General features: G+C 49.4%; 1 protein-coding gene across 1 annotated transcript in view; it reads right to left on the bottom strand.

Annotated features, from left to right (window-relative positions):
* The window catches only part of TMEM132D (transmembrane protein 132D), a 571,909-nt gene that overhangs the window by 279,873 nt on the left and 273,138 nt on the right, over positions 1-18,898 (bottom strand). The window contains exon 3 of the mRNA XM_082699872.1: positions 16,764-16,910. Within this exon, the coding sequence (XP_082555998.1) occupies positions 16,764-16,910 (147 nt within the window). The remainder of the gene's footprint in view (positions 1-16,763; positions 16,911-18,898) is intronic.

The following is an 18,898-nucleotide window of genomic DNA, read 5'->3' on the forward strand; positions in this document are numbered from 1 at the left end:
ACCTCAGTGTTTGCTGACTGACAATTCCCATCCCTCCAGCATGAGGCCTAAGGCCCAGCCTCAGCGACTGGTTCAGAGGGAGGCACATGACCAAGGCCGGTCGCATCGCAGTGATTGCTGGAGAGATACTCCCTGCATCTCCCCTCCTGGACTGGGAAGTGGGGAGCTCTAAAGCTAGAAGGTAAACACCGACTCCCGGAGCCCTTCTGAGATCGCAGCCGGCACAGAGAAGAGCCGAGCGACAGAGAGAAGCTGGGTGGTGATGCCCTCTCCTCGGCTCGAGCCCCGCTGGACCAGGTCACGGAACAGTCCCCGTGTTCTCTGAGGGTCAGGAGCTCTACAGCGGATTCACAGGGCTGAGATCCCAGGCCGGAGGAATCCAGGGCCGCAGCCATCTGAGGGCCGTGCTTCTAGGGAACATCTCCAGAAAGAGCAGGGCGGGAGGGCCGTGAGGAGCGAGGCCTCCCAAGCCACACGCCATCGCTGTGGTCTGCTCTGTCCGTCGGGGACAAGTCACTAAGTCTGACCTACATGTCAGGGAGGGTTGCTAGACTCCACCTTTGTAAGTGACGGCTGTCAAAGAACTTCGAGAGCTCTGTGGAAGCCCCCACAGCAGCCACACTCGAAGATCCCCGTCAGACTCTGCTGTTCCAGGCGGCGATCGTCTACACCACCACCTCCTTGTTCATCCCTCATTCCCGTGTCAGGAGACCAGCTGGACCTGGGGTTTCTGTCACGTTCAACACACAGGGAGAACCCGAACCGCTACAGAGATCAAAAACACGTCTCATGACGCTAAGTGTGCTGTTCCTTCCGAAACACCACAGCTGTTAAGGTACAGTCTGGTTTTTGCCACTTAAGACTTTTTTTGCTGTGTGCTGAACATGCCCAGTGGTGAGTTAGGTGGCCCCTGGACACCGCTGACCAGAACAGCTCTGACGCACTAATCTGGGCAAAAGGACGGTCAGTGTTTCAGATGGTTAGTTTTGCTTTTATCATACATTCTTTTGTCAGCCGTGACTTGGAAGCTACAGCCCCCTGTCAGGCGTGCAAGTCCCAGTGACAGCACTGAACTTACGGGAAAAGAGGGTCCAGTGTGAGACAATACAGTCTGTGACGAGTGATGCTCCGGGCTGCCCAGTGACGGCAAAACAAGACATCCGCTTTTTATTCATTTGGGGAGACTCATTTCATCCGAGCCTTCTAGCATCAATGAGCTTTGTACCTAGAGAGGCTCCCGGAGGAGAGCGCGCACTCCTGCGTCCTCGAGCACCCAATGCAGCACGTTCTAAATCTGTTTCCTCCACGAGCACCATGCATGTGGGGCTACCCACTCCGTCTCTTAATCAGGATGCCTTCAAGATCTCCAGGCAGCTTCCGGAGGAGGACACCACGCGGCCACATACGTCCCTGTGCCCAGGGTCAGAAGCCTGTGCCCTTGACTACATAAGCTGGCTACCAGCTCTCCACCGTCACTGGAACTCATTTCGGGAAAGACATGATGAACGCAGACCTCCCCACTGTGCGCGGGAATCACTGACTGACTGGATGGACGGAGAATGCCAACAGCACGATTCAAATCTGGCATCTAAAGCCCCGTGGCATCAGAGAGCCTTGCGGCATCTTCTGCTAATGACCAAGTGTGACCCGGATGTGGACAGGGAGTCACGAACCAGGCAAAGTGCGTCTGATGTGTTCCGTTCCTCCAACCTCAGGACCCCCATGAGGTAACTGCAGCAATTGTGTTCGCGTGTGTGGGGAGTGAAGGTTAGGGGACCATGTATCTTGGCCACAGCCACACGGCTGGAGGAGGCAGGACAGGCTGTGGACCTGAACTGTGGGAACCCACATGGCCGTCACTCGCCTGCTATGCTCTCCGAAATCCAGGGCGCATTCCTGAAGCCAGCACCGTGGCCGGTGGCACGAACCCACGACCTGCCTCCCTAGGGCTGAGACCACGTTCAGTGCAGCTATGGGAGTGAACGAGGGAAGGGTGCTCAGTGCCCCTGGCGGCTGCAACACGTTCCCACAAATGCAAGGGCTCAGAATAACACACACCCCCTCTCTTCCAGCCCCAGCACGCAGGAGTCTGCCGCAAGGCACTAGCACGGCTGGTTACGGCTGGTTTCACAAAGACTCCAGGGAAGAACCCACAGTCCTTCGCCTTCAGCTTGGCTCCTCGTCCCCCTTTGTGATCCCATCAGATCCCTGATCCCAGTGGATTCAAACCCCACGAGGACCATTAGAGTCTCATCATACTGGGTCTACGGGACAATTCAAGACAGTCTGCCCGTTTCAAGACCCAGTCTCATGGCAGGTGCCGGGAGCCGCGACAGAGACCTGTTTGGAGAGGAGGACGGAGGCATCGCTCATCCCATCTCAGGGAATGATCTACGTGACCTGCCTCTGGCGGGGTCTCAGTTTCATGGCCCACAAAATGGGAGTGAACGCTCTGCCCTTGGTGTTAGGAGAATGGACGGTGAGGTTTAGAGTGGTTAGGGCACAACGCCTCGGAGAGGTCGGCAAATATTGGTTTCTTAACCAATGCAAGGTGTCTGTGGTCACATTGTCTGTGTGCAGGTGGCTAGACGCAGACACTGTACCTCAGTGGAAAGACGTTTCCCTGAGGTTCTAGAACACATTCATACAGCAGAGGCGAGTGTGACAGGTCTAGTCATTAGGTCTGGAGGACTCTGAGCCGGGTGCTGTGTCTGACGTCCCCCCCCCACCCCCCCAGGGCTGGCACAGGGCTCAGGACCGTCCTCAAGCAGGTCAAGCCATCCCCTTGCCCTATGTTCAAGTAGCGCTGGACAATAAATACTAAATGAAATTTTCCTTCTCCATGCAAAAGCCAATTCACATTTTCTCATAAATCCTGCCTGAGGCTCCTGCTACAATTTCTTAGGCTCATAACCCCATCACAAGGTCACTCTGAAATTAGTTTGGAGACAGTCTTCTCTGTGGCTGGCTCGGGTGAATAAAGAACAGGGGAAATCATGATTGTTTTTTTTTTTTTTATGATACTTATGCTTTGAAAAGAAAAATCCAACTTCTGATGCTATCAATGGCATTAGAACTAGTTGATTTCTTTTGTTTTTATATGGTTTTAATGTATGTTCTGGGGCTGTTATGTAACAGAACAAATCGATCTTAATTTATCTTGCTAAAAGATAATCAATGCAGGTTATAGCTCATAAGCACTGCAGGTACTTTCATTCTTGCAGTCCAAAGAGAATTTAGTATTATGTCCTTGAATGGGAACACAAAAAAGGAACAATGTATGTAATCGCCAAGATGATCGGAAGACAATTTCCGAAGATGGTTCTTCTTCCAAGAGTCAACAGTTTCACCAACGCCTGGACTGTTTCCCTTCACGTCAATCTGACGTCACTCTTGAAGGAAATGCGTACATTTCTCTAAGGCACGTCTGTAATAACAAAGAAGTAGATCCCCAGGGTATTTCTGTAATTAATAAAACCAATGCAAGCAAATGTCAACAAAGGTAAGACGGAGGCTGTGAGACCCACAAGAACGGACGTCACGTATGACAGTGACCTACTGTATGATCCAGTAGATTCTGGATTATAGCATAGAGTAGGTTCTCAAAAAAGTCTACAGCTTGGGGGCGCCTGGGTGGCTCAGTGGCTTAAAGCTCTGCCTTTGGCTCAGGTCATGATCCCAGGGTCCTGGGATCGAGCCCTGCATCGGGCTCTCTCCTCAGCAAGGAGCCTGCTTCCCCCCCCTCTCTGCCTGCCTCTCCGCCTACTTGTGATCTCTGTCTGTCAAATAAATAAATAAATCTTTAAAAAAAAAAAAGTCTACAGCTTGAATTCAGGACAAAATAAATATCACCCATAATCTCATTGTTACTGAATTTTGTCCCGTTTCACCTTTAGCCTTTTGACTATATCGTGAGTGTGTGTGTGTGTGTGTGTGTGTGCACAGACAATTGAGAGCACTTTTTGTGCCAATAAATGTCTGAAAACACCATTTTATTAGCCTGGTTACATTTTGCTACATGACTACGCTAAAGTCACTCAATTATTCCTCCATCCTTACCTAGTTAGCAGATTCCAAATTTTTATTATTAATAGAAATGTGAAAACCAAGTCTATGCATTGTATTTCTGATGATGAATTCAGGATTAGTTCCTAGAATACAGGACCCAAAGAGGGATGAACATTTTAACAGACTTGGCACACACACGGATCTACTGCTTCTCTAAATGGGAAGTCCCAGGCAGGTTGACTGTTGTTTGCAATTGTAGTTATGAGAAGTTGTAATATAAAATATCTTTCTCAACTGCTGCATAGGGAGGTTGATGTGTTGAAACATATTTTGTTCTTTAATTATGTCTCCTCCCATTTTAAAGAACCTGAACTTGTTTGAAGGACGGGCCATTAATCTGGGGCCCAGGGAGATGGAATTCAGGGGTCTGTAAACGTGGATGGGGAAGTGCATTTATATTAGGATTATAATATATATATATTTTGTAGCCTTGAACTGAAAACTGAGCACCCCCGTCAATAATGAATGTGGGCGAGAGCCAGAGCCGTGGGGACGGTGACTTCACCAACTGAATTGGCAGTGACCTTCACGTCATCTTGAATTTGGAATACATACTTCAAAACAGATTCTGCCTTTCACATTGTTTAAAGTCACAGCGGTGATGATATGGGCTCCTAGGCTTCCTCTGCAGGGTTTTAGGAAGGAAGCACATTCTATTGCATCACAAAAAAAATTGTTTTAAACTGTGTTTCCCTGTACCCACCTGCCTCGGGTCTGCTATGAGTTTGATTCCATGAAATGAAAAACAGTATTTGGAGAAAAGATTCCTAGGCCTGAGGGAGCTGCCAACGCAGTGCACGGCCCCAAAAAGGATGGGGACCCATGTTTAGTGGTCACTGTGGGGCAGTCAGGATAAGCACAAGAGACAACAGTTAAGACACGCCACGTGCCGTGAGGGGCTCCAGGAATATGGGCCAGGTGGTGCCAAAACCGGACAGGAGGACAGCGCCAGGCTGTACCCAAAATGACGTAGTGGACATTGAATAACACACGGTGGACCCTTTCTACCCTGGGGCACAACAGCCTGAAGCTTCTGTAATACCCATGACCCGTCCACAGCGACACAGAGGACACAGCATTCAGTGCCCGGCGCAGGCGGAGAACTCAACCTAGATCTCACTCGTGCTGACGTCTTGCATGGCTTGGATGTTACTGCTAACTTTGGTACCCAAGTGGTCCTTGTTTCCGCTTCGGGAAGACAAGCTCCCTTCTGAGTAACTTTACTTCCGCTGGAGAGCGTGGAATTCAAGGAGCCCACGGGCCATCCTGCAGGTGGGAGCAGGGAAGGCAAGTGCTCTGCGCAACGTGGACCACCTCCAGTGATTTCCACCCGCCACCCCTCCCTTTGAATGATTTCGTGGGAAAGCAACCGTCTAAGCCCACAACTACCCAGTGGCACATGCTGAAGACATCCCACATCTCCGTATCAAAGCCAACAGCCATTAGCTTTTAACACCGACACCACATGGCCCCTAGACGCCCCGTCACATCCCTTTCTCAGGGGTCCATGCTGGTTTTCTCCGAGAGGCTCTGTTGTAAGAAGCACTGACGCACCAAGTAAAATGCCGTTCTCATCCAGGTTCCAACTGCCCCCAGGAGTGGGTCATCACAATCACCTCCTGTGAGCAACTCGGGGTCCGAAAGGTACACGGGGACCATGCTCTGTGGTGACAGAGACGATCCCAGGGACTCACTCTGACGTCAACAGAATGGAAAGACACTTGCTTACGCTTACAGAGTTCCAAAAGATTGCTGCACATTTTGAAACCGACCCTGACCTGATGATATCCTAAGCTGCCATCTGTCCACAACTGAAACACCCACTCCTTTTTTCTCCCTGGACTATTTTAGAATTCAGATTGTAGTCAGGAGGCCATGACCTGGTAATGGGGCTGAGGTCATCATCTTATTTCTGGTGGAAAAACTAGGTCTACTTTAGGACAAAGAGGAAGGATCGAGAGCCCCCACATTTACTGATCAGCATCTCCGGTCCAATGAGATACCTCTCTTCCAAACAGGGAGATGAAAAAGTCCCAGTGCTGGCTGGTCCCTGATCATTTCCTTGGCCTCTGATCACTGAGCATTCACACTGAGGATAAGGTTCCACTGAGAAAAAGGTTTGAAATCTCCTAAAAGAGCAAATTCATCTATAAAAAAGAGGAAAATAAGAGTAATTCAGGACATAATGAAGTCACCTACTGCGCGCTAACTTGGTGGACCCCAGTGAGAAGTTGACTATGAACTGCCGCGACATGAGCTCTGCGGCACGTGAGTGGAGGCTAGAACACACCAGCTCCTGCTGCTGAGCTCTTGCCCCCAGCAGCGCGCCGCCGAGGGTCAGCCGCGCCCCGCTCACGCACACGGGGCGCTCTTCTCTGCCGCTGGGTCCTGCTCCACGGCGAAGGTGTTGCTCAGTCTTTTAGCCACTCACCAGCTGAGAGACACGTGAGTTGTTTCCACTTTGGGCTATTTTGGGAAATGCACTATTATGGAGACAATCCCCTTGGAATTGGGGAGGTGGGAATTCACAGCAGATGAGTTAAAAAAAAAAAAAAAAAAGACTTTCTGGTAATGGAAGTTTGCTCTGATACCAGATTGTGGTGATAGTTGAAGTTTTCTGAAACCCATTTAACTGCATACTTCACATGGGTGAATTTTATGATATATAATTTATAACTCCAAAGCTCCAAAAGAAAAGGAAGGGCACTAAGTAAGAATATAACGTTCCGTGACCTTCTTGCTTCCTTCTCCAATGAGGCCTAGAAGGAGAAGGTATGCTAGGCTCAGTGATGACAAAATTAACCACAAGAGCTAAAGGCGAACAAGTCATCGGGGAGACTTCTTGAACTAATTGGCACACAGCACGGAAGCAGAGAGCTGTCAGAAGAAAGGCGCTTTTAGACATGATAGAAAATCCAAAACTTGTACATTTAAAAATAAAAGAAGCCATCCTGTCCAACAGAACAATAATCAGAATGAAATTTTTAGAACCTGAGAAACAAGATGATATTTTTCACAGTGGGACTATAAATTAAGCTACTTTGGATGGATCCTATAATTCTCGTTTTGTTTCTTTTTTTAACGTTCCATGAAACACTATTATCTTACTAAACTGCTCCCCAGGCCTTCAAGAAACAGATAATCCAAACACGGTGTTTGCTTCGTGAAGCTGAGCACACCAGGGAAACATGGAGAAGCGGGACATCTGCAGGTGCTCCCAGGAGCAAGAAGGCAGAGACCAGAGCAGCCCAGACAGCTAAAGGATTGGAAGGCTGGCTGTGCCCCGGAACATTCCCTCACCCTCATCTACGGTACGCAGGGATCCATGCACCTGTTGTGCAATGAACACCTATGAAAACAATTATGACCACAGAGACGCCTGACTCTTAGCAAAGGCAAAAAAAATTGCATTTTGCACTATGCATATATCCCTATTATGCATATGTGCAAGTATAAATAGACAGGACGGAGCAAGATACAGAAAAAGATACAGATCTAGAAGAGACAGAGATAATGATACATGTGCACAGAGACAGACACAGACATATTTTTCCCCATTGGACTTTCGCTGATAATGTTTCCCACCTTCGGAGACCAGGACTCTAAGGGCTGTGCACATATGGCGTGCACACACACACACCCACGCGGACACATGCACACGCACTCCCTCCCCGTGCATCTCCAGCTCAGAAACGTATATGAAGGCGAAGAGCTCTCCGCAGGTTTCTAGATGGGCTGCTCGGTGTCCCGTGAGACATGCCTGCTACAAGATGCTTCTGGTGATTCCAGTGAACGAATGCAGAGCTGGGCCGGCATTGTGAAATCACACCCAGCCAGCAGCCCAGCCTCGGCCACGATGCCCGGCAGCAGGGCATGCGGCTGAATCACTTGGAAGCAAACCCAGAGAGCGGCGGGACCTGATTGTCGCTGCCGGTCGGTCGTTACTCCCGCCGCGGCCGCTCGTTTTGTGGCAGGGGGCGGCAAGGGCCGCGAGCACCTGAGCTGGACGCACTCCGGAGGTCTGACAGACAGCAAAGACAGCTTCTGCAAGTAAGGACAAGTGGTGCCAACTCATGGCTGTCGTCCGCTGAGAGCGGGTGCTAAAAATTTAATTCTAAATCCGGCACTCTCCTTGCAAAGGGGAGATAGTAACTATCAAACATATGGACGCAATAAAAGTAAAGCAACACAAGGGTAAATTAAGGCAAAGCTCACCCTTCCCCTTGCTTCTGCATAATGGTATTGGGGGAGGGGCAGTCGGGAAGTGGTGAGTGAGTCCGCGCGGCAGGTATAATCTCAGAGAGAACTGGGCTCCTGATTTCCCCTTCACTGTGATGTCAAGTGCCGGGATCATGCCACCATCCTCAGTCTGTATGTTTCTCATGGAAGCAGCACAAGGAAAATGCCATTTCCCGGTACAGAAAGTGCAGTGCGGTCTTGGGAAGATCCCCGAGCCGTCTCCTCCCCGCTCTCCACACACCTCCCTCCGAGCCGTGCACCGAGGCCGGACTTCCACAGAGTGGCTATGTCTCACCCCGTCTCTGTCTGTAATACCTCAGTGTTTCCCTCAAAATCAGCACAGGTCCGTGTGTCTCTCTTGTAAGTACCTGAGAGGTAACATCGGACATGGTACTCAACCTTCCCACTCCCCGCTGCCCCGAATGTTCAGGTCAACCTGAGGCTGCCACACATTAAGAACTAGGTCTAGGGGCTCCTGGTGGCTCAGAAGGTTGAGTGTCCGACTCTTGGTTTTGGCACAGGGAATGGTCTCAGCGTCCAGGGATCAGGCCCCGCCTCGGGCTCTGCGTCAACTCTGCCTCTCCCTTTGCCCCTCATCCTGCACTCTCTCTCAAATAAATAACTAAACACACAAATAAATAAATAAATAAATAAATAAATAAAATCTGGATAGACATACGTAATCAGATCTAAGCTATTCCTCACAATGGCAGAAAAGATTCCCCCATATGAATGTACTGTTTTTTAAAACATCAGTTCACCTCTTGAAGAATATTTAGTTTAGTTCTGGATATCAGTTATTTTTTAAAAAATAGCAACTATGGGGCACCTGGGTGGCTCAGTGGGTTAAGCCTCTGCCTTCGGCTCAGGTCATGATCTTAGGGTCCTGGGATCGAGCCCCGCATCGGGCTCTCTGCTCAGCAGGGAGCCTACTTCCTCCTCTCTCTCTGCCTGCCTCTCTATCTGCTTGTGATCTCTGTCAAATAAATAAATAAAATCTTAATTTTTTTTTAATATAGCAACAAATGTCATTGGACACATCTCTCTGTGTCCGTAATCAAGGTTTAAATGGGCTGGATGTATCTAGAAATGCAATCATAGGGTCCTACAGTCGCACATCTTAAACGTTAGTAGCCAGATATTGACAGATCTCCGAAGTGCAGGAAGCATTTTATAATTCCCCCAACACATTGCTACAAGCGTCCCCTGTTCTTCCTTATTCTCAGAAACGCATTTTATTATGTGCATCTTTTCTTCCTCCCGCAATACGATTAGAAGAAATAATATCCGGCAGTGCTGGAAACAATACCTCGTTCTGTTGTATCCCTAATGCAGAAGTTATTAAAACATACTTGAATGGAAACGCTTCTGACAGGTTCTAAATTCAGACCCAATCCTCGATAAAACCTCCACACGCGACTAACGTAATTCATCTCGCACTCTAGGAATTTTTCATTTAGAGTAGGGCAATAAAATAAAATCCTCCACAGACGGGGAGGATGTGGGGATGCGGGCGCCCTACATTATATGCCATTTTAGCACTCTGAAAACAATTAATAGATGGTTTTCTTAGCAGGGTGCTCTGCATTATTTCACTGTGTTCACACGCGGGATCATGAGATGCTCCCAAGAGTTCAGCAAAGGCTGATCTCGCAGTGCTGGTATCAAAGAAGATGATGCTTGACCTCTTAGTACCTCTCTGGTGACGGGAGATGGCTAGCATAAAAATGAGAAATACTGATCACATTTCCTGACTCTCATGCCCTGTGTTTCTTCTACCCTTTGGAAAGGAATCACCATTCAAATAGTAGTATGTATGCATATCGTAATCCCTAAGTCAATGGTAACAATGTTGCAAGCATTTAAAGCATCAAACAAACCAGAGTTGCACAGGGAACACATATCATTTTGACAACTTCATACCATCTTCTCGGGATTTGTTGTGGTTAAACTTGGGTTCTAGATGTCAGAAGAGCTGAGGAGTCTCACTGCAGACATACCGCCGGAAAATATAGCTAATCAAATTACATTAATAAAAAAACCCTCATGATCTTTATTTTCCATTGCTGGGTCTGTCATCTTGCTACAGCTGACAACAGCAAAGTGCAATCATTAACACTTTACTTTCTTTTTTTAAAAAAGATTTTCTTTATTTATTTGACAGAGAGAGATGGTAAGAGAAAGAACACAAGCAGGGGAAGTGGGAGAAGGAGAAGCAGGTTTCCCACTGAGCAGGGAGCCCAACGCTGAACTCGATCCCAGGACCCTGGGACCATGACCTGAGCTGAAGGCAAAGGCTTAATGACTGAACCACCCAGGTGTCCCAACACTTAGCTTTCTAAAGCAAAATAGAACAGTGTTCAATCTATAGGCTCTCCATTACAAGTGATTACTGCCTGAAACAAAGAGGCCAGCCAGATCTTTCTGGCTTCAAATCTGGGCAACCCAACAGATGGACACAGCATTCCAAAGTAGTCCTTATCCCACTGCGCAATGACAAGAACAAACATCCAGAACTCTGTTCACGAACTGTCACAGTGCATGACAGCTGACTTTTTTTCTGTTTTCCTATCTTATCTTTCCCTAATTCAAACCAATCCACGTTCACTAGGGGAATTTTCAGAAACAAACACCGAGCAGACGACGGGGAAACGCATGCGCCACACGTGACGTCACACCTGGGGATGAACGGGGTCTCCTTCTGATGGATCTGGTCTCAATTTTTCCCACCCCCTATGGATTTAAAAATCAGAACTGGCACTCTCTTGTAAGCTTGTTTGTACTATTATTAAGATAGAATTCCTATGTTTTCAAAATCACTATTTTAAAGTATACAAGTGAGTGGCTTTCAGCATATTCACAGCGCGGTCCAAGCAGCCCTACTACAAACCGGCACCATGCGTTTCTTACTTCTGAAAAAAACCCCACGCACCAGCAGTCGGGCCAGTCCCCGCTCCCCAGCAAGCATGAACTGCTGAGTCGCAGGTCTGAGGACTAGGCGGCTCGGGACACATCATCTGAATGTGGTGGGAACATGCTCAGAGCTGGTCCATGTTGTGGATGGGTCAACACCTCTTTCTGTGTTATGGCAAGCAATGTCCCCTTGGGGTGGGGCAAGTCACACCATCTAATCTGCTCGCCTTTCGGCTACAGTGGGTGCTGCTGGTGTGAAGGTTTGTGCAACAGTTTTTGCGCAAAACTTTAGCTTTCAGTTGCCCTGGGTGCAGAACTTGGAGTGCTGGACTTTTTGGTGAGTAGGTTAGCTCTGCCTGAGTGTACAGTGAGTGCAGTGCCGGACCTTATAAACAGGTTGGCTCCGCTGGGGTGTATAACTAGTACTGCTGGAGCCTGTGGTAATTAGGTTAGTTCTACCTGAGTAACTAGTACTGTTGGACCCTATGGTAACAAGGTTAGTTCTACCTGGACATATAACTAGTACTGCTGGACCCAGTGGTAATTAGGTTAGCTCCCATGTTCCTGTGATCATTCTGAATTCATACTCTTGTTTGGCTGTTTTTTGGGGGGAGGGGGTCTCTCCTCCTTCCCACTTCTCACGCTCTCTTCTGGAGTTTCTTTCTCCTGAGGGTTTTGCCCAGCTACGCAGATTCGAGTTTCCACAGCCCAGAACCTGATGGTCACGGCCTTCCGGCTTCTCTCCATCCTCTGACCTTGTGGCTTGTCCTGCTCGCACCTGGGTCCATCTTTCCTGACCCGAGTCTGAGAAGACTCATCAGTGTTTAAAACCATCTGTTTCATGCAGGCAGCTCTGCCCTGTCTCTGAGTTCATTCTCACGTGGCATTCTCAGACATCTGTGGGGGGGGGGGGCTCAAGCAGGGACCCTGCTGCTCCCGGAGAGGAAGCCTTGTCGGCTCTGCGTGTTCACGCGCACCTGTGCACAGCCTGCCGTCTGCATCAGGACCTGGTCCTGGCTTTCCATGCCTGGGCCTCCACTCAGCCTGGCTCTCCCTCTCTCTCTCTCTGTCTCTCTTTTTTCCTGTCTCTCTCTTGCGCACTTGGCACCGACCCCCTTGACACCCTCCTTCAGCTCAGTCCCATCTACACCTGAACAAACTCTGTCCTAACTTTCTCGCAGGTGCACCACATTTCTGTTGCATTGCTAAGGTGAGTCGACCTACCCCATATTCCCTCTATAGCTCTGGAAACCTCCCCGGGAGCTGGCCGAGTGAAGGAGATCGCCAGGTACCACGTGCTTTTTATCATCCTACTGGAAATCCCACAGCATCTGCCCTTTAAAAACTGCTGAGAAAGAGGATTTGGGATGCCAGATCCACTTGGTCTGTTCTTCTGTCTTCGGAGCAGAAAAAGGACGTGAGCTGGACACACCAGTGTTGGTCATCAATGATGTTTCCCACTTGCCTTTGACGTCTGGTGCAGCCACTGAGCTGAGTCCTGGCCGATGAGACGCAAGAGGAAATTGGGGGTGGCTGGCATGGATTCCAGGAAAGTTGCTAGAAGGGAGTTGACCCAACTGAGAAGAGCTTTTTCTATAGGGCAGATGTGATGTCCGGTACCCCAGCAATCATCTTAGTCTGTGAGGACACAAGCCCTGCACCAGTGTGCCAGGCAAGAAAGACAGATGCCTGAGACCCCGAAGGGCTGGGGAGGTAATATACCAGCTCTGGCCTATATCAGGCTGCTTCTGGGGGAGAGAGAAATAAACTTCTATTTCAGTCACTCCTATTTGCATTAAAAATTAAATAATCCAATGATCCTAACAGAGTTACAGATACACTTATTGATGCCAGAATATTTTCACTTTGAATAAACAGTCATGACTTGAGTCATGTCTGTCTCTATTTGAAATATCCATTATTTTTATGGCAGTTCATGTTCTTGAAATATATACATTTTAAAGCGAGACTTATTACCTACGATAAACTTAACGTCAGTGTCCTATACAACAAGTAAATGATAATTATGAAAAAATAAATAAATTCTAGCTGTGTACCCTTGCCTGTCTACGATCTGCTGGCAAAGGAGAGGCGTTGTACAGACAAGGTTGAGCACTCCCACCAGAAGTCTTCCTGGAGAACCGACATCCATGGGAAAAAATGTCACTCAAATTTATTCAAACCCGTGTCTGTGTCACCATCTAAAATCATTTATGCGGCAACACTGGCAAACTTGGGAAAACACTTCTCAATGTAGAGAACAGCAAGTACATAAAAAATAAATGGCTTCCGTCACACACTGGTCTCAGTTTACCTTGTGCCGTGCGAGTGAGGTTCTAAAAATGCAAGATGCATTCTGATGGGCAAAGCATTTATTATTCTGGTCTGTTCCATACTACTTCCTGGCAACACTCAGTCAAGAGCCCCCAGAGCTGTGATAACATTCATATGTTAATACTATGATGATAAGGTTTTCTGCAACCAAACTTCTCCAGAAAGGGAAGGATGTATTTCAACTCAGATGAGAGTGTCTCTCCTTCCTGTTGAATCCATCACTACCACAAGTGTCTCCTTAATCCATAAAATTACACCTGTCACCGTGACTTAACTGCATTAACACGGCTTCGTGATCCATGGTGAATTATTAGCAATATGAAATCCATGACTCTCGGGCTAATTAAGATTGCTCTTTGCATTCTGATGATCTGATTCTCACTTACGAATAACTAAAAAAACATTCAAGGAGGGCAGGGAGAATTTATAAAGCAAGACAACTTCGGAAGCAAAGCCTTCTAATGTTAAACTGTCCACTCTGTAATACATTTCTGATGATTCTTTGGATAAATAGAAATAGTTCTCCTCCCAGGCCGCTCACGACTGGAGCTTGGTGTGTCTTCACTGAATACCGTGCTGACAGAAGTAAACTGAAAAATGCTGAAGTGAGGAGAAAATTGGATATACTAATGAATATATCATATTCAAAAATGTCGATTCGGCTGTATACATTTTATTAAATGGTAATACATGCACAGAGGGAAAAATGCACAGTCCAAACGGTTCACAGGATTATGTGACTTACATTCCGCCTTCTCCCCCAACGTCTTGGCACCTCACCCAGAAGAAAGCACAGTGGCCAGATCCTCTGCTCCAAAAGTACTTCTCTCGGGGGTTTCCCCCCAAACAGGCCTTCAATATACACCCTGTTCTACGCCTTACTTTTTTAAACAGGTGTACTGGAGAGGAGGCAGCCCCCAGCACAGGTAGGGACAGAGATGAAGTGTAATTCTAGAACCGCGGCCGACGAACATTCAGGGAGAGCCCCCTCGTTCGGCAGAGCCTTCCCAGCTATAGGGGAAGAACTGAATTCCACAAACGTAACCTGCCCCATCCACACGTGAGCACGATGAATCCCACGACAATGTGTGCGTACATGCGTGCACGTGCTTAAACACCTGCACCATACATGCATCGTATGAGGAGTTCTGTGGAGTCGGGCTGCGTGGATACAGTATCTCGTCACGGACACAAACGCATGGTGAACAGATACCCATGTAATACACGGTATATCAGGATCCCATTTTACCTACACAGACGCACAGAAGTGTGCATGTCTATGGGTGCACATGTGCTGACCCTGACCATCGGGACCCACGGCACGAACCAGAGAATGGACATCAGAATCTATGAAGGGACAAGGCATGTTCTCCACAGGGAATGGCATCATGACATCAGGATTTGGAAGGAATAACACGCTATTCCACTGGGGGTGCTTGCTTCTGAAAGAAGACACGGGTAGAAGTAAAAGAAGAGAAATGGCAAGCCTCACACACTGGTGTGTCTCCACGTGTTCTACTGACGCTGAGTGTCCCACTTAAAGAAGTGTTCAAGCCCGTTGCTTGACCAAGGAAAAGCAGCTTACACCCTCACGAGGGTGAGGCACCTCGGGAAAGTCTCCTTACTTCTCCTCCAGGCCCTAAGACAAACTGAATTAGTTCTTGGCCAGAAATTCAAAAGCAAAAAAGCAAAATAAACAAACAAACAAAAATTCACAAAAGTTTAAAATGGTTCAAACCTGTTCGCATTTCATAGAAAACACCACAACGCCTACTATTAACAATAACCCACAGAGGAAATGCAAGAAAGAGGGCAGAAAACAAAACAGACTGGGTGAGATCCTTCCCCCAAATCCTTCTCCTCTTTTGGTAAAAAATACCTGCTTTCCTACTACCTACTACCTACCCGCCCGTCTACCTATCATGTATCTGTCCACGCACCCATCCATCCTTCCTACCTCATTTTTGCTAACTTTACAACACAAGAAAAACTTTACTGAGATTTTAAACTTCACTTCCCAAATCACACGACTGGCACCGACATATCTGGATGTGCGGACAAGGTTAAGTTCATCACGTCAACTCGTGTGCCATTCTGTGACTCCACAGTGAGCGCAGAACTCAGATCCACATTTCTTCCCGTTCCTCTCATTGCCTCTACAAGCAAATCTTCAGGAAAAACTCACAGAACACCGAGCACGAAAGGAAGGACGCAAGTGAGAGCCCGAGGGTTGACAACCCGGAGCTCGGTGCTCCGGGAACACAGAAGGTGCGAAGGAAGGCGGAAGGGGTCCTGAATCAAACTGTCCCCCAAGTGGCGTCAAATGCTCCCTGATAACGAACCAAAAAACTGTATCACAGCCATCAGCAGAGATCCACGTTCTCGATTCCAGAATAAGTAAATGGAAAATAAACGTGTTTTTCCAAACCCTGAGCCATGAAGTTTCATAACCTGACACCAGGAATCCCGTGTTACGTACCTGGGATTCATCTGCTTGTTATTTTTCCAATTTTCGGTAATATACAGAGCAAAAAAAAAAAACAAAAAAAACCCTGAAAGTGGCAAAAATACGCGACCAGACTAGGAATTCTCTGGAGCCACAAAAGAGGTTTCAGGAAAACAGGAATAAACCAGGAACCACTGAGCATCCGAGTCTCTCTGCCCAGCCGTGAGCTGACGGGTTCTAACCGGGTGGGTCTCAGACACAGATTCAGGTTTTAATTTGTCTCTAGAGCGATGCTCAAAGCCTTGTCGTTGCACAGCAGACAGCTCGCGGTCATCAGCCAACACGTGTGCACAAACACAGTCGCATACGTCTACGTGGCCAACGGGGATCCCACCCCATGTGTGCTCAGAGACACACAGGGCCGATGTCATAATGCTCTCGAGACAGGCCATAGTATCAGAGATGCCCAGACCAATGGGGGTGGGGTACGGGGCAGTGCAGGACCATCTGTAGATGAACCCCCCCTGCACCGAACCGCCCTCACAGGTGCCCGGCGGCGATGCTGAACCGGGGAGGAGGCCCGCCGTGAGTACAGCTCACCCTTCCCCAGGGACGGAATCCAACCATCCGCCCAAGAAGCGCGAGTTACAGGCACAAGAGGCACCACATGCAAACCACGGTGGGAAGGGCTGTTAACACACGAGGGGAGACGGAGCTCTCCGTCCCAGCGAATCTGGAGGCGCCGGATGCTGTGGGGACTCACCTGTTTCCCGAGCCAGCGGATTTCTTCTGGCAAATGATGACGGCAGGCGCGTACTTGCCGCTGTGGTCCGTGCCCCGCGTGACCTCCCACACGGAAGGGCTGCTGGCTCTCACCCCCACGACGCTCACGCCCTTCTTCACCTTGGCCCTGTAGGAGACAGCGAGGGCACAGCTCAGACGGCGCTGGGGAGCCCCGGGGGTCCCGCTGGTTCTGGGAGCGTGGGGAGCGCATCTGCACACGGCCACCTGGCAGGTGTCAGCTCGCGTGAAACGGGATTCAATCACGTGTCTGCCACCACCTTGCAATCGCTCTGTCCTAACTGTCCCCCGGTCACTCCCACCTCTAGCAGGGGGGCGACGGATGGTGCGCGGGCAATCTGCGGCCGGAAGAAGTCCAGCTGCATCCTTGTGTGGTGTGGCCTCATTGTTTGTTTATCTTTTTTTTAAACAATGACTTTCTTGGAAACGCCCAGACTGTGAAAACTAAACAGGAGAAGGAAATGAATTAAAACCACGTGAATGAAGTTAGCACGGACACCGTGTTCCCGGACCATCCCCTCTGCGCCGGGCACAGACAAATGTCTCACCTGGACTGCCTGCGTCCCTCAGGTGTGCACAGCGCAGAACGAGGGGCCCAGGGACATAGGAGCTGAGGTTTGAACAGACCCAGCCGACTCACACCTGCGCCCCTCCTGCCACACAGCCTGACTGCTCCCCCCTGAGCATCACAGTCACCCACACACCAGGCGCACTTCCCCGGTGTTACAGTGTCAATGCTTTAAAGTATCACACACCCCCATGGGGTCAGCTTCCACTGAGACGGGGAGGGCCTGGGTGTCACGCAGCAGATGACCCTGGTGTCCCCTGGCCCCAAACTGCAGCTCAAACTGTGCCCGGTGCTCCCCTTGGCCTCACACACACCCCATCTGGTGCAGAAGCCGCTGACCCAGGTCCTACCTACATTCCCTGCTGGCCCACACTGGTCAGCCTGGGTCTGGAGATCGAACACCCACTCGGACTTTACACAAAGACAGATTTGCCAAGGCAAGTGTGCTTGTGGGCCACACACCCATTCATGCACTCCTTCCCCATCGTCCTTGGCAGGGGGAAGATGACACGCCCAGAGGCTCCTCACCAAGAGAAAGGGGTGTCATCCCCTGCCAACGAGCTGAGGAAGAGGGAATGTCACAGCAGAGCCCTGATTTGTTCTCAGAAGTTTCAAGTGAAAAACAATGGCAAATGTACAATACAAAATGCAAGGCATCGCACACTGTCTGATGTGCAAACTGGCCTCATGCTTGAGAGTCATCTTCGTGACAGGTTGTTTCCTCCTCGTCCCTTGGGTGGCACATGAGGAACTGCAGCAGGAGCGACAGGGGCGAGCAGATGACTGAGGAGAAGACGGTTGGAGGGTTTGGGGAGATAAACCTCAGAGGTCAAACTGCTGTGTCCACATGGACACAGAGTCCCGGACACAGAGCCCGACCCCCCCCCCCCCCGTGGACCCTCATGCATGCGCAGAGACAAGCAGGGTGGGAAGGGGAGAGAGAGGGACACGCCTGGCCCTAATCCCAGGAACACGATTTCCCACACAAACAACTTCAAGTACATCGTGTGGAAGACCCAGCAGCAGGCCCGAGGCTGCTGTTCCATCCAGAAAGCCTCATGGGCAAGGAGGCCCCTGGCTGGCATCCAGGCTCTGGGCTTACGGGGAGGGGGTGCCCAAACCATCTGTACAAACAATGGGATTTATGCCCGACGCCCACAGGAGTCTGGAATCACAGTGTATGGCAGGCAGAGGGCCCTGGAGGCCAGTCTTCCAGGGAAAGCCTGGGCTTCGAGGCTCAGCTGAGCTTCTTCAGTGGATGACACATGGGAGGCCAGGAGTTACTGCGGAAGAACTCGGGGCATCCCACGTGACTCCCGGAGAGAGGGCTCTGGAAGCCTGTGCCTGGCTCCCCCAGATATCGCCCCACGCGTCTTTTCCCTTTGCTGAATTTGCTTTAACAAACCAGCGCCATGATTAGGACTGTGTGCTGTGTCCGGAGTCGTCCTAGCAGGTCACCAAACCTGAGGGCGTCCGGGGAACCCGCCACGCAACCTGATTCGACTGTTCTACCAAGAGAAGAGGAACCA

The sequence above is a fragment of the Mustela nivalis genome (assembly GCF_964662115.1).
Source record: "Mustela nivalis genome assembly, chromosome: 14".
Classification (NCBI taxonomy): Eukaryota; Metazoa; Chordata; class Mammalia; order Carnivora; family Mustelidae; genus Mustela; species Mustela nivalis.